We start from the raw sequence: 14,493 nt of genomic DNA on the forward strand, positions 1-14,493 counted from the left end.
CGTCTCCCTCCGTTCCCCCCCCGGGGGGCGGGGCTCCCCTTTATCAGCGGGGCCAGCGCAGCCCCCCCCGCCCGCTCGCCGTGCTCTATCTCCCCGGCCGCTTTCCTTCCTCCTGGGGCGTGCCGTGTTCCCAGCTCGCCCGGGCTCAGCAAACCTGCTGCCATTGCCCAATGGCCTTCCCGACGGAGGAAAATGGGAGAGGATGTTCTTTTAATGGTGGCGTGGGTGAGGCGTGTGCTTTGCTGCCTGTGCAGCCCGGGGACAGGACGGGATCCCCGCGCTCATCCGTACCCCATCTGCGCACCGCTGCCGCCACGGAGATGTGGATTTAAGGCCCTGTGGGTGCCGTGCTGGCCATGTGGCTCAGTGATAAGGGAGAGGGCAGCTAACAAACCCTCTGGAGCACGGAGGGCCTCTCTAGAGACTCAGAGCGAAACCCCGCATCTTGCAGTTTTGCCACCCAGTTCCGTTGTGACAGGGTTGGGACACGTGCGGGAAAAATGGAGCGGTTTTCCTTTTTTTCCCCCCAATAATATGTTTTTATTTCAACAGCCGCTTGTGCTCGGCTGCTTCTCTCCAGATTCCAGCTCTGAAACTTGAGACTGGAAAATGGTAAGGAGCTTTTTGAAAGGGAGCAGAAGGGGGAACGGTGCTGGGTCTTTGCTCGGGTGTGTGAGTGCAGGAGCTCGAAGCTCAGAGCAGTTGCACCAACTGAGTTTCCCATCCGGAGCTCTTAATAACTGAGAGCACCTTTTAACGCGGCTCCAGCCTTGAGAGGTCTTTAACGTGCTCGTGAATCATTTATGGGCAGCAGCTCTGCCTGATGGGCTCTTGGGTGCCAGCAGAGGCTGCGGGGGTGTTTGGGGGCTCTGTGGCATTGCTGGCCCCTTTCTCACTGCCCTATGGAGAGGAAGAGCTGGGGCTCATTGTGCTCAGGGTGATAGGTGTGATGGGTGCTCGTGGGGGTCCCACTCCCTGCCCCACACCCTTGGGTGGCTCAGAGCTGCTTTCTCCTCCAGCTGAGCTGTGCCAGCCTGAGACTTTGTTATTCCAGTAATGTCCCTTCCCCCAGTGCCAACAAGCTCGGGGAGAGAGATCCCGATCCTTCTCCGAGTATCCATGAACCCACTGCATGCACCCCCCTCCAAGCAGGGCTGCTCTGCAGGGTTGTCTCTGCTGTCTGGTGCAATGGTTGTGCTTGGCTGTCCCAGTTCTGCTCACCTGGCCTTGCTGATGGTCCCTATGTGTTGCTTGGACCCTCCCAGTGTGTCCTGCAGTGATGCCTTGTATGAACCACATCACTTTTTCCATCACTTTCTTCCTTGGGTGTGCTTCCTCAGGTCAGTGCTTATTGTGATTCGCCCTGGGGCTGGGAGCCAGCCCTGGTCACCTTCCTGTGCCTTTTCTGGTTGAAGGCTCAAACCTCGTCCCAGTTGCTCCCCAGTGACCCCAGCACATCTGCCCTCTTGGGAGAGGGTGGGGCCTTCACCCCCCTGCTGCTGTTGGAGCACAGGCTGTGTCCCTCGCTGCTGGATGGTGACCTTCAGTGGTCAACAGCTTTGGGAGGGGAGACAGAGATAGTGGAGGATCTCTTCTTATCAGCCAGAGCAGGGGATCCCTCCTCCATGCCCTACCCATATATCATTCCCTGTGGGTCAGCAATGGCAGCAGCCCCAGTGCGTGGAGATCTTTTCCAGCCTGAAGTGACACCATGCTGCCCTCAGGACCCTTCTTCCAGCCCAAAGCACAGCTCCTACCAAGCTCAGGACATGCTTGTGGCTGCCAAGTCCCATGTTTGTCACCCCCCGCTGCTGTGACCCGCCTTGTCCCCACACCAGGCCATGCACTCAGCCATCCCCGCCGTGTCAGCTCCGCACGTCGCCTCTCACTTCCCTTTTCTGCCTCCAGGACAAAGCCACCACGTCCACCCTGAGTGTCCAAGGACTGGGCTGAGGCTCTCTGGGAGCCTGCAGCCGAGCTGTGCCCTGTGATGGGGCGGCCGATGCCAGGGCTGCCGGGCAGGGAGCCGTGCTCCTGGTGGCAGAGCCCTCCGTGCCGGGGCTGGGGGGTGACAGGGACCTGGGGCTGTGCAGATCTTGGAGGGCCAGGCTTGTGGCAGGCTGTGTCTGGATGGAGGTTCCGTCTGGCCCGTTCTCACACTGAGCACTCCAGAGGGCTTGGGCGCCAGCACCAAGCACGTGGTGAGCTGGAAAACACCTTCCCAGCACCATCCACTGGGGATTTCTCCGCCTGGCGCGGGATAAGCCTCCTGGTGGCTCAGGATCTGTGCTTGGGGGGTGGGTGCTGCCTCCAGCCTGTGTGGCAAAGGAGCCTTGAGCCCTGGGGGGCTGCTGACCTCCTCCTGTTCCTGCTCAATGCCAAATTTGCCGATGCACAGAGCCGTGGCAAGTGCTCCGGCCGCGCCGCGTGACCGTGACTGGACAGCAGGTGCCCGCCGGGCTGTGCCAGCTCTCCCAGGACTGAGTCACCTCGGAGGAGGCCGGTCCAGCCCTCCACCCCCTCTGTGTGGGAAGCGAGACCAGGATTTTAGATGTGCTGCAAACCTGCTTTGCTGGGAAGCACAGAGATCTGGGGCTGTCTGGGGTGTGATGGGGGCAGTTGGAGATGGGATTTTGGGATGGGCGTGTAAGAGTGGGGCTGTGTAAGAGTTTGGCTCCAGTTTCTGTGCTTCTGGCTCTCACCACTCAGAGCCATTCCCCAGAGCTGGAGAAGGCTGAGGGTGCCCCAGGGATTGCTCTGACCCCAGCGTGTTCCCATTCCCAGGTCTCCAGAGCAGCTGGCATCTCAGGCTCATTGCTGGCTGCCCTGGGAGGAAAACAGTCTCCAGCTCCCCAGTGGGACGGAAGGTTTTGCTTGCTGGGGCTGGCACTCTCCCAGTTTAGCAGCTATGAAATACCCAGCGAGGCACTCATGTTCCATGCCTGCTCTTCCTGGGTGTCTCGCTTCCTGAGAGCTTTGCCTGGCAGCAGCAGGAGAAAACTCCCTGCCTGCGCCATGCTGTTCCCTGCCACGGAGCATTGCTCTAAATGGGGGCTTTTCCTCCTCCTGCTGCCCTGTGCCAGCCGCTGATCCCTGTCCCTGGTGTCCAGCCACCTGCAGCCCTGTCCCCAAGCTCTAGGGAGCACTGAGCTCAGCTCTGCCTCTCCTGGGATGCTCCTGCAGCCCTTGCCTGCTTTCCCATGCATGGTTTTTCATCGCAGCCTCTCCTCGCAGGAGGAATTTGGCTGTGTCCCAGGGGTCCCGTGCGTGAAGGACGGAGGCAGAGGAAGGCTGCCGTGGGTGTTTGCCATCACTGCGCAGGATCCCTGTCACTCTTATGAGGTGAGGAGACCCTCGTGGGGACCAACACTGGCTGAGCCCCCAGGGGAAATTTGGGAGTTGATTGCTCCCAGCTTTGATGCTGGAGAGGGAGCCCAGCTCCCATTTTAATGCAGGAGCAGAAGACTATCACATGGCCCAGGAGCTGATGGAGGGCAGCAGTTCCAGCTAGTGCTGCCAGCTCCAGGCTTTCCCATCCCTGGGGAGCTGGTTCTGGACTCCTGCATCCCATGAAGCTGATCCCTTGGGCACCCCATGCTCCTAAAGCCAGGCTTTGCTTGTGGTGTGGTCTAAGGGGAGGGTTGTGTTCAGGACTCCAAGTGCTGAGGGAGCTGCAAAAGTGTCCCTGTCCCTGACTCTTGCTTTGGGAATGGGCTGCCAATGGGATCCTGTTGCAGAGGGGGCTGGTGGGACCTCAGTCACTCATCTGGTTGCTCAAGTGACGTTGCCTAAGGAGAGGGTGTAGGGGTCTGGTCATTGGGATCTTGGGCAGGGAGAAGAGCCAGGCCTGTGGATCCAGCTGGCATTTTGCAGCCAGTGGCACTGTGCAAACGTGGCAGGTGACACCATTCCCATGGCCATGGCAGTCCTGGGGGACAAGAGATGATCGTGAGGCCTGTGTGAGTCCCTGGGGAATTGGCACATGGCCAAGGAGGATGAGAAGAGGTCAGAGAGGGCTGTGCCTCCCTTTTGATTGCTCTCGTAGTCCCTAATAGGATCTGGGCCTTGTTCTCTTGCACTCAGATGGAATTACTTCTCCTGCAAAGCCCTGCCTGGTAGAGCTGGCTGTGGGGACCCTCGGGAGGGGATTTCTTGAGGAATTAACCACGTCTTGGCTGTTAAGCTTGCACGTGGTGCCAGGGAGGATTCAGTCTCCCAGCCTGGTGTGCACCTGCACATGCCAGAGGGGAATGTCCTGCATCTCCCCTACTTGGGGCACCCCAACACATGGCGGGTCCATGTCCATGTGGGAGCTGTGGTGCATGTGGGGATGTGGATCAGGTGTTTTCAGGCTCTGTGTGTCCCCTGCCTGGCTGTGTCCCCTCCCTTCCCACCCTGCCCAGGCAAGAGGAGACACCCCCTGCAATCTCCCCTTGGCTCCCTTGCCAAACTGGGAGGGCTGGTGTTTCTGTGTGCTGCAGCTGTGAGCCACAGGCCTGGCCAGGGATTACTGGGATCCCTCATACTTCTAAGGCAATATTTCCAAGGCCTGATGGTCAGGCTCATCCTGGCAGGGTGTGAAATCTGGGTGTCCCACAGGCATGTGCTGGGATGGGGGGGGGATGCTCTGACCTGGTCACTGTTGCCATCCCTGCCCTACTCCCAGCAGGTGACGGGGTGGTGTTGGTGACCCCGAGGGACTGGCAGTGGTTAATGTAAGCCTTCCTGTCCATCCAAATTCAGGGATGGAATGTGGGTTTTGGGGATGCAGCAGCTGGGCTCACGACGGCAAGGTCTCACCAGCACAGCCAGGGACACAGGGGGCTCAGGCTGGTGGCGTCCCACTGGTGGCGCCCCATCTCCTGCTGGGACCCAGCCTTTCCTCACACACGAGCTCCTGGGGGAATATTTCTGCCCTTCTGGCTGACTCCCTGCTCTCTGCCAGCCTGCCAACCACCACCGGCCCAGGATGTCAGCCGGGGACAAGAATGGGGGCAGCCGCTCCAGCAGCAGCCGCCTGCAGAGCAAGAAGCCCCCCAACCTCTCCATCGTCATCCCGCCCCGGGAGGCGGAGGAGGATGGTGCCCGCAAGGAGGTGAGTGATGGAGCTGCATCAGTCCCACGCTGGGTTTGGGGGGCTGCCCGGTGCCATCCTGTCCCTAATGCCCTGCTCTGCCTTCCAGCCCTCCAAGGTGCCCATCTACCGCAAGAGCAAGAGCCTGCAGGAGCCCCGCCTGGAGCGCCGGCCCGGCTTCCGCCGGCAGACTTCCCTGTCCCAGAGCATCCGCAAGTGAGGGCAGGGTGGCTCCAGCCATGGCTGGGTCACTCGGAGAGGGCCGTGTCAGGACATTGTGGGTACTGGCAGAGGACTTGGGGTGGGGCTGGAGAATCGTGTCTCAGAAGGGAGTGCAAGAATCACTTTCCTCCACTTCCCTTTGACCCATAGCTGGGTCAAAACCACCCTGCTGCAGGCTAGGCTGAGACACCCCAAGCCCAGCTGCCTGCCAGAGGGTGGAAAGGTGGTACCTGGGGTGGGGGACCAGCTGTGTGACAAGTGTTCCCACCGTGTGTGCAGGGGCACAGCGCAGTGGTTTGGCGTCAGCAGCGACTGGGAGGGGAATCGGCAGCAGTGGCAGCGCAAGGGCCTGCAGCACTGCAGCATGAGGTACGGCAAGCTGAAGCCTGCCTATCGTGACATGGAGCTGCCCAGCCAGGAGGGGCCCTCCTTCCAAGCCACCGAGTCACCCAAGCCTGCCAAGATGCCCAAGGTAAAACTTGGGGTGAAGGGTCCCGCTCCCAGCTCTGCCCTCCTGGCACTCACACCTCTTCCTTCCCCCAGATCGTGGACCCCCTGGCCAGGGGCCGTCCCTTCCGCCATCCTGACGAGACTGACCGTCCCCACACACCCCACCATGTCCTGCCCCCGCTCACCCCCGGCGTTGTCTCCTTGGCGTCCTTCAACAGCATCCGCTCGGGCTACGGCCGCCTGCCGCGCAGGAAGAGGGAGTCTGTCGCCCACATGAGCTTCAAGGCGGCCGCAGCCCTTCTCCGTGTGAGTTTTGGGAGCATGGAGAGGATCATCTTCTTCCTGAGCTGGGTTTCAGTTCTGTCCTTCACCCATCATCTTTGCTTTCTGGCTTTTTGCTTTGCATGGAGACTGCTGTCTCTCCAGGGCGGGATTGAGGGGGGAGATTGGTGTTTTTAACCTGAGCTCTACTTAAAAGTAGAAGTTTTGGTGAAAATTGGACAACGTGAGGAAAAACAACTTCTGGGTTCCATTGCTGAGGAGTGAGGAAGCCTCTCCAGCAATTGTCTTGCTCCTGAGGAGCCCTGGGCAAACCTTGGGGATAGGTTTGAGGATCTGGGAGCAGACTAATTCAGAGGTCACTTGTCATGCTGACTAACGTGGCCATGGTCCAGTGCAGATTCTGAGGATCTAAAGGCAACATCTTCTGCCAGTTCCTCCCCACACAAGGGGCTATGCTGGCTGATTGGAATTGAATCCTTGCCACTTGGGTTTGGGGAGGGAAGCTCTGAGAAGCCCTCAGTGCTGCAAAAGCTGAGGGGCTTCTGGTTGCTTACCTTCATTTGCTTGTGCTGCCAAAGGGACGCTCTGTCCTGGAGCCACTGGCTCCCAAGCAAAGGAGCAAGAGGAGCTTCCTGTACCCCAGCTTCATGGATGAGGACATGGTGGATGCTGCTGATACCCTGGACTCATCCTTCTTCAGTAAGGCAAGTGACATTCCATGCTGGCTGCTGGAGCTGGGGCGTGTCCCAGCGCCCTGCACAGAGGGCTGGGTGTGGAGCAGGGCTCTCACAAGGACCTCTGTGTTGGCACTTCACCCAGTAGTGTCAGAGGCATCGGTGGCTGCTGTGCCCCAGTCTCAGTGATGGCCCTTGGGCGTGGCAGGGAATGATGTTGCCATCGTGGGCACATTTCACACCCTGTGATGAGCCGTTAGTGGGATGTCATTGGGGATCACCCTCTCCCCCTCCCCAGGGGGATGCTCGGTCAGGGGGAGCCTTCTGACCATTTACACATATCCAAGGACACGTATCCATCCTCCTTCCAGATGGGCATGCACGATGAGACGTACTCCATGCCCGATGACGTCTTCGAGTCACCGCCTCTGTCAGCCACATACTTACGCATGCACCAGGTGGCAGAGGATGCCAGGGTGTCCCCTGAGGTGGAGCAGCCCACCCCGTGAGTACCAGCCCTCAGCAGGTGCTGCCCCTGAGGCTGTCCAGGTGCCCTGCTGCAGGCAGGACGATGTCCCCAGCCATCCCTGCCGCAGGCACCGGGCCTTTCCAGCAAGCTCCTGGGAGAATGGAGCCAGGAGGTGCTCAGAGCCTCATCTCAGGGCATCCTCGGGGCTGTGGCCATGGGGTGTTTCTCAGCTGGTCCTTTTTGGCGGGTGTGATGGGTTCCTCCTCTCTCCACAGGCAGGAGGGTGTCCGGCTCACTTCGGTGTCCAGCGGCACGGGCCCGGCCCCGCGGCGGGGCAGGCGCATCACTTCCAAAGTGAAGCACTTCGCCTTCGACCGCAAGAAACGCTACTATGGGCTGGGGGTGGTGGGCAAGTGGCTGAACAGGACGTACCGGCGCAGCCTGAGCAGCATCGTGCAGTCCCAGCTGGAGATCACCGACAGCCACCGGTGAGGGGCACCGATGGCACGGGACACATGTGTCCCCCTCAATGCTTGGGGATCAGAGCTTGGGGGACTGCAGTGTCCCTTTGCCCAGCCATCTTTGAGCAGCTCCAATTTTGGGTCCTGTCCCCTCCAGGCCGTATTTCACGTACTGGATCACCTTTGTCCACATCCTCATCACCCTGCTGGTCATCGGCACCTACGGCATCGCCCCCATCGGCTTCGCCCAGCACGTGACGACAGAGTTAGTAAGTTTAAGAGCCATCTTTCTCGGGGGACTGTCACCACCAGTGTCCCATGGTGTCATGCTCCCTGCGAGGACTGGGAGCATCTTGGGGGGCTCCAGCGTTTGAGAGGCTCTGTGAAATAGCCAGGGCAGGGGGATGAGCAGCACCGTGTTGCAGCGGAATATGTGGTGGGAGCAGAGCTGTTCCCCTGTCCTGCCTTGCTGGTGGGACCCAGCAGCCCTTCCCTTTGGATGAAAGGGCTGCTCAGCCCCTCCTGAGTGGAGGGAGACAGGGGTGCACCCCCTCAGCACCCATCCCTTCAGTGGGAGCTGACCCTGGCCTCTCTCGGCAGGTGCTGAGGAACAAGGGTGTCTACGAGAGTGTCAAGTACATCCAGCAGGAAAACTTCTGGATCGGGCCCAGCTCAGTAAGGACCCTGCCAGACACTTGGCCCCCAGCCACAGGCTCTGCCCTCTGCTCCCCCTGCCCTGAGCTGAGGGGGTTCTCTGAGGTGCTCCTCTCCTCAGGGGGGAGAGCTTAACCACCTCACTCCAGCCTGCTGTCCTGGGCCCCTGGGCCCTCATCCCGCTGGGACATGTGGCATCACAGTGGGATGGTCAGAAGAGACCCCATCCCCTTCCCACCTGCCTTCCCTCCCCAGGATAACAGAGACCTTTGTCTATTGCCTATGGAGACCCCCTTGCCCTGCTGAGCTCTCCCTGGGCATGGCTGCAGGGAAGGGAGGTGCACAGATAAAGCATCCCCTTGACTGGCACCTCCCTCCCAGATCGACCTGATCCACCTGGGAGCCAAGTTCTCCCCCTGCATCCGGAAGGATCGGCAGGTGGAGCGGCTCATCCAGCGCGAGCGGGACCGGGAGCGTGGCTCCGGCTGCTGCGTCCAGAACGACAACTCCGGCTGCATCCAGACCCTGCCGCAGGACTGCTCGGTGCGTGCCCCTGCCGTGGGCACCGGGAAGGGCTGGGGATCCCTGGGGAAGGGGGAGAAACCATCTCGGCCCTGCACTGCGCCAGGGCAGGACGCGTGTGGGGTCAGAGCTGGGCATTCCCTGCCGCATCCTCAGTCTCTCCATGCTCCCTGCAGGAGACGCTGGCAACGTTCATCAAGTGGCCGGGCAGCAACGCACCAGCCATGGGCTCGGGAGAGAAGCGGAGCTCGGGGGCTGTGTGTCACCAGGACCCCAGGTAGGAGTGGCAGCTGGGTGGAGGTGGCCCGGTCACCTGGCCATGTGTGGGACACAGCACAGCAGGCTGCATTTTCAGCTTGGATGCCTTGAATCCTCTTATCTAAGGGAATAGGGGGCTTTTGCATGCTGTAGGAGAGTGATAAAGAAGAGGAAATCAGTGGGGAAACCTGAGGGTGGGGCCTGTCCTAAACACAGGCAGCAGCAGGTGATGCTGTTGCATTGTGCTTGTCCTGCTGGGATGGGAGCATCTGTGGGCATCGGTGGGGCTGTCCAACAGCTCTGAGTTCTTCACAGTTCACCTGCAGAAGGAGCTGCTGTGGGGTGTTGTGGGCAGGATCAGGGCAGGTCCCAGAGCTGTCTGTGCATGAGGGGGTTACTGGTTTGCAGGGGGGATGTGTTGGGCAGACCCACCCAACTCATCCCCCTCCTCCCGCCAGGACATGTGAGGAGCCAGCATCCAACCCACCCCATGTGTGGCCAGATGACATCACCAAGTGGCCGGTAAGAGCCCGGTGCCACCATCAGCTGGTGACTCCACGGTGGGCAGTGGCAATGAGCCAGGCAGGGGGCTGCAGGGACAGCCTGGGGCCGGACCCTGACCAGGGCTCCTCTCCCTCCTGCTTCTAGATCTGCACCTACGAGACCAAAACCAACCACACGGGCTTCGCCCACCTAGACTGCCAGATCAAGGGCAGGCCCTGCTGCATCGGCACCAAGGGCAGGTGGGTCGTGGCAAAGGGCGTGCCTGGCTTGGCTCCCCCCTCTGCCCTCCTGCCTCGTGTTGTCCCATCAGTGTCCAGAGCTGGGGGGGAGAGGGAGGTTAGGGAGCCTTGAGGGATGGGAAGCATGGTGGCAGCAGGCTGGGAGCAGAGGGGGATGCTCAGGGGTGTCCTGAGTGTGCCCTGCCCCCAGCGAGCCCCCTCCTGCCCCCTGCCAGCTGTGAGATCACCACGCGGGAGTACTGCGACTTCATGCACGGCTACTTCCATGAGGAGGCAACGCTCTGCTCGCAGGTGAGCAGGGCCAGGGAGGCATGGGCAGGGCATGTGGGATGCAATGCTAGCAGCCATGTTGATGCCAAAGGGCTTTAGAGTATCCTGCCAGGAATGGGACGTGGTTGGGATGGGCATTGGGAGGGGCGATGCAAAGTGCAGGGACATGCCCAGCTGTTGGCTGGGCTCCTGCTGCTGTGCCCACCTTGCTGGTGTGGGGCAGCAAGAAATGTCAGGCTTGAACTAGCCTCACCTGGGCAGCACTGGTGTCCTTGAGAAAGGCACATTCCAGGCAGGAAAAGAGCCCTTCAGCATCTCCTGGACGACTGGGGGTGCTCAGCCGCTCCTTTTCCAGCACCAGGGCAGTGTGGGTGCCCCACTCCATCCAGAATCCCCTTACAGCACATGGCATCATTGGCAACCCATCCCTGTGCCCCATCCTTTGCTCCCTGTGGCTCTGGGGACAACCCTGCTGCCTTTGCAGGTGCACTGCCTGGACGAGGTCTGTGGGCTCCTGCCCTTCCTCAACCCGGAGGTCCCTGACCAGTTCTACCGCCTGTGGCTGTCCCTGTTCCTGCACGCTGGGGGAGCCGCAGCCCCCATATCCCCAGGGATGGGGGAACTGGGGACTGGAGTGTCCACTGGGATGGGGTGGGAGAGAAGAGGGAAGGGCACTCCCGGACTACAGCAACATGTGCCTTCAGTGGAGGGTGTTTTGGGAGCTGCCTCATGCCCCAGGGCAGTGGGTGGGAGGGCTGGGCAGGGGTCTCTAACACAGGGTCTCTCCCCCAGCATCATCCACTGCCTGGTGTCGGTGACGTTCCAGATGACGGTGCTGCGGGACCTGGAGAAGCTGGCAGGCTGGCATCGCATCTCCATCATCTTCATCCTCAGTGGCATCACAGGCAACCTGGCCAGTGCCATCTTCCTGCCCTACAGGGCAGAGGTGAGGGTTGGGGGGCACTGCCCCAAATCCAGCCAGCTCCCCAGGGACCAAAGGACACCGCTCTCCATCCCCATCCTGGCAGGGGTTTGGGAAAGGGGCTGGAGCATAGATTCTCCCCCCCAGCAGGCTTTGCTGTAGGGAGAGGGGGAGGGGGGTGTCCCTGCCCCACGTGTGGTGTTGGCACATGCCATGTGTGTCACATGTCACCACGTGTCCGTGAGCGTGCTGGGTCCCCGGGCAGGCAGATGGCTAATCTGCTGCCAGCCAAACCCTGTCGGGCTTTAAATGAGATCATGCCAAGGGCCCTAATCCCCCCAGGGGTGTGCCAGGATGGGGCCGTGGTCTGGGAGGGGGTGATGCTGTCTGGCTGCTGAGTCACAGAAAGTAGCAGCTCTGCCAAAACAGCACCACCCACCCCGCTCCCCTCCTCATCCTCTCGTGGTTGGGCTCCCACCCCTGAGCCCCATACAGGATCCTGCACAGGGACACAGGAGCCAAACGCGCTTTGCTGGGGGAGGAGCTGATCCCTTGGGGACATGGGGTTTGTCTGGGGTGACACAGTGTCCAGCCCTGACTTCCCCCATCCCTGCAGGTGGGCCCTGCCGGCTCCCAGTTCGGCTTGCTGGCCTGCCTCTTCGTGGAGCTCTTCCAGAGCTGGCAAGTGCTGGAGAAACCCTGGAAAGCCTTCCTCAACCTCTTTGGCATCGTCCTCTTCCTCTTCATCTGCGGCCTCTTGCCCTGGATCGATAACATCGCTCACCTCTTCGGCTTCCTCAGCGGGCTCCTGCTGTCCTTCGCCTTCCTGCCCTACATCACCTTTGGCACGGTGGACAAGTACCGCAAGCGGGTCATGATCATCGTGTCCCTGCTGGTCTTCGTGGGGCTCTTTGCCTCGCTGGTGGTGTGGCTCTACGTGTACCCCGTGAACTGGCGCTGGGTGGAGTACCTCACCTGCCTGCCCTTCACCAGCAAGTTCTGCGAGAAGTACGAGCTGGAGCAGGTCCTGCACTGACCCTGCCAGCGGGGATGGGGCTGGGACAGGCCATGTTTTCCATGGGATGGGTCCTCCCCAGCCTGTGGGAGATGGTGGTGGCTGCTCTGGGATGGGGCAGACCCTGGGCGTGGCTCCATCCTCAGGGATGGTGGGTTTGGGGTACCCTCTGCTCGACGCTGGGGATGGAGGGCTGAGCCAGCCCTGCCTTGAACCCCATTGGGGCTTCCTCCTGATGCTGGAAAGCCATAACTGGTTTGGGGACTGACTCCAGCTGCTGCCTGTGTGGGGAGAGGGCTGAGGGAAGCAGGATTTTGGTGTATCCATGGCCAGGCTGGATTCCCAGTCCTGGGGTGAAGTTGCTGAAGTCTCCAGCCTGGGCCCTGTCCCACCTCGGTGGCCTGAGGTGCTGCAGCTCATACTGTGAACACAACCCCCTTTTTGCAGGGGCACTTTTTTTTATCCACAGCTCTTTAGGCCCAGGGTTTCCCCACTTTGGGCTCCCCGGAGTCTCTGTCGTGGCTTCAAGATGTTCAGAGCTGAGCTCCAAAGATATTTTTCAGTCCTTGTCCCCCTGAGGCCCCCAAGGAGGCTTGTGCCTTCCCACCTGGCTCCTCACTGGATGGAGAGGCAGGACTTGGGACAGGGGGCTTTTCTTTCCCTTATTTCAGTGAAATTCTCTTTTCAGAAGGGGAGGAGCAGCAAGGGCCATGTTTGTAGTGCCATGGTGGGGGGCAGACATGGAGAAAAACCCCCTGGGGGGCTTGTGTGGCTGCTTCTGGAGCCCACAGACCTCTCAAGAAGCTGTCGGTGCTCCCACCTTCTGCCTTGAGTCCCTGCTGTTTCCCCTTTCCCTTTTTCAAAGCGTGGAGACCCAGGTAGCCCTCCCTTCCTCCAGTGGTGCTGCTTAGATGGAGAAGTGCAGGATGGGGCAGTCACCTTCCCTCTTCCCTGCCCGAGGCTGCACATTCCCACCTGCCCCCAGCCCTGGGCTGCTCTCCCCAGTATCTCCTCCTCCCTCCCACCAGCCATGGCACGAAGGCAGGTCCTTCCTCGGGTCCAGGTGCCCCCTCTGGGCTGGTTTGGACCCAGGCTGGTGCCAGGCTGTCTCTCCCCTGAGATGTGTTGCTTTGGTGCTGGAGGCCTCAGTGCTCTTTACGTGGGGGCAGGTGGGAATCCCCCAGTTAGGATGTCCTGGGGTGAATATTCAAGGGCTGAGAGCTTGGCTCCCTCTCCACAACCACTTGCTGAGTGAGCCCAGGAGCATCTGCATCCATCCCTGCATCCCTCCCTCCGCCCTGGGCCAGTTTTCAGCCCCACTCTGTCCCTCCAGTTGCTGCTCCAGCCAAAGACAGACACTTCACCTCATTTGTCTCTTTTTGATACTTTTTTTAAAAGCTGTGGGTTTTTTCCCCCCCTTAATAAATTTCTACCTGTATTTAATGAGATGCACAAGGCCTCTTCTCCCTTCTTGGGTATGGGGATGTGGCACTTTTTCTGGTTCTTTTGGTGATGGCTGGTGTGGCAGGGAGGGAGGACAAGCTGGGGCTGCTGCCCTGATGTGCCACTCAAACCCCTCCCTGGGAGGAGACAGAGTTTGGAGGGTCTCAAGCAGAAGGAGAAGCCAAACACTTGGATCCATGGAATCTCCTGATCCTGCCTGAGGGCAGAGTCACCCCTGCCTTTATCCCACCCTTCACTGAATGACCTGAGGTTGGATTTGCCCCTTCTCCCTTGAGGCTGAGGTACCCCAAGGGGTGCTGGATGTCCCCTCATGCCAGCTGGTGCCCTCCCTCCGGCCATCGTGGTGGGGTCATGGTCAAAGCAGGGCAGGAATACGCATGGGCTGTGTAGAAAATCACCACCACATCTTTTATTTGCTGCTTTCCAACAACCTGAGTTGTTTGCAGAAGGCTTGTCCTGGGCCGGCTGTGGGTCTGGGACAGGGAGGACCAAGTGGTTTGGACTGGTTCCCTGGGGAGGCTCTGCAGTGTGCAGCTGAGGGTGGCTGTGGGCTGGGAATGTGCTCCAAGGGCTCTGGAAAGATGTCTGTGGGCAGGGGGGTGGCTGCCAGGACCCCTGCCTGGTCTGGGGGCTGTTCAGGGAGGGCTTGGCCATGGTGTGCTCTGCTCGTGGTAGTGATGGTGGTGGAAAGGGGTGCCAGGCTGGGGCACATTGTTTGTGGGGGCTGTGCTGGGTGTCTCAGCAAACTGCGGTGGGTGGAGGTGCCCTCAAACCAGCAGAGCCCCCAGCCCTTCCCAGGGCAAAGCCTTTCCATCCCAGGGGGCTCATGGCCCTGCAGCCCACCCAGACCCGCCAGCGCAGCCCTGGCTAAGGCAGAGCCCAGGGAGCTGATGCTTCCAGCAGGACCTGGCAGGAATCTCTGTCCCCAGCCCCGCAGGGATGGCGTGGGGCCAGGCTGATGTGGCTGGAAGGCAGATGTGGCAGAGGGAGTAGCTGCAGGCAGGGACAGGTGG

The 14,493-nt window shown here is 60.5% G+C and overlaps 2 protein-coding genes across 4 annotated transcripts in view; one reads left to right on the top strand and one right to left on the bottom strand.

Moving 5' to 3' along the window:
* Positions 1-3,071: 3,071 nt before the first annotated feature.
* RHBDF2 (rhomboid 5 homolog 2) lies at positions 3,072-13,464 on the top strand. 3 transcript variants are annotated; one of them, XM_017743277.1, is made up of 18 exons: positions 3,072-3,342; positions 4,946-5,095; positions 5,184-5,351; positions 5,576-5,768; positions 5,840-6,052; positions 6,607-6,732; positions 7,074-7,207; positions 7,447-7,659; positions 7,790-7,901; positions 8,233-8,307; positions 8,668-8,829; positions 8,985-9,085; positions 9,525-9,588; positions 9,715-9,809; positions 10,025-10,100; positions 10,564-10,660; positions 10,868-11,025; positions 11,618-13,464. In XM_017743277.1, the coding sequence occupies exons 1-18, from the start codon at positions 3,338-3,340 to the stop codon at positions 12,035-12,037; spliced, it is 2,562 nt and encodes an 853-aa protein (XP_017598766.1). In that variant the 5' UTR covers positions 3,072-3,337; the 3' UTR covers positions 12,038-13,464. The 3 variants fall into 3 exon arrangements, with proteins under 3 accessions (XP_017598766.1, XP_017598765.1, XP_017598764.1); XM_017743276.1 differs by having other exon boundaries at positions 3,085-3,342; positions 5,184-5,290; positions 10,564-10,664; positions 10,872-11,025; XM_017743275.1 differs by having other exon boundaries at positions 3,085-3,342; positions 5,184-5,290.
* A 120-nt stretch (positions 13,465-13,584) lies between these two features.
* The window catches only part of AANAT (aralkylamine N-acetyltransferase), a 9,906-nt gene continuing 8,997 nt past the window's right edge, over positions 13,585-14,493 (bottom strand). Inside the window, exon 5 of the mRNA XM_008640621.2 lies at positions 13,585-13,596. Coding sequence (XP_008638843.1) covers positions 13,585-13,596 — 12 coding nt within the window. The remainder of the gene's footprint in view (positions 13,597-14,493) is intronic.

The sequence above is a fragment of the Corvus brachyrhynchos genome, unplaced genomic scaffold (genome assembly GCF_000691975.1).
Source record: "Corvus brachyrhynchos isolate BGI_N302 unplaced genomic scaffold, ASM69197v1 scaffold148, whole genome shotgun sequence".
In the NCBI taxonomy this organism is placed as follows: Eukaryota; Metazoa; Chordata; class Aves; order Passeriformes; family Corvidae; genus Corvus; species Corvus brachyrhynchos.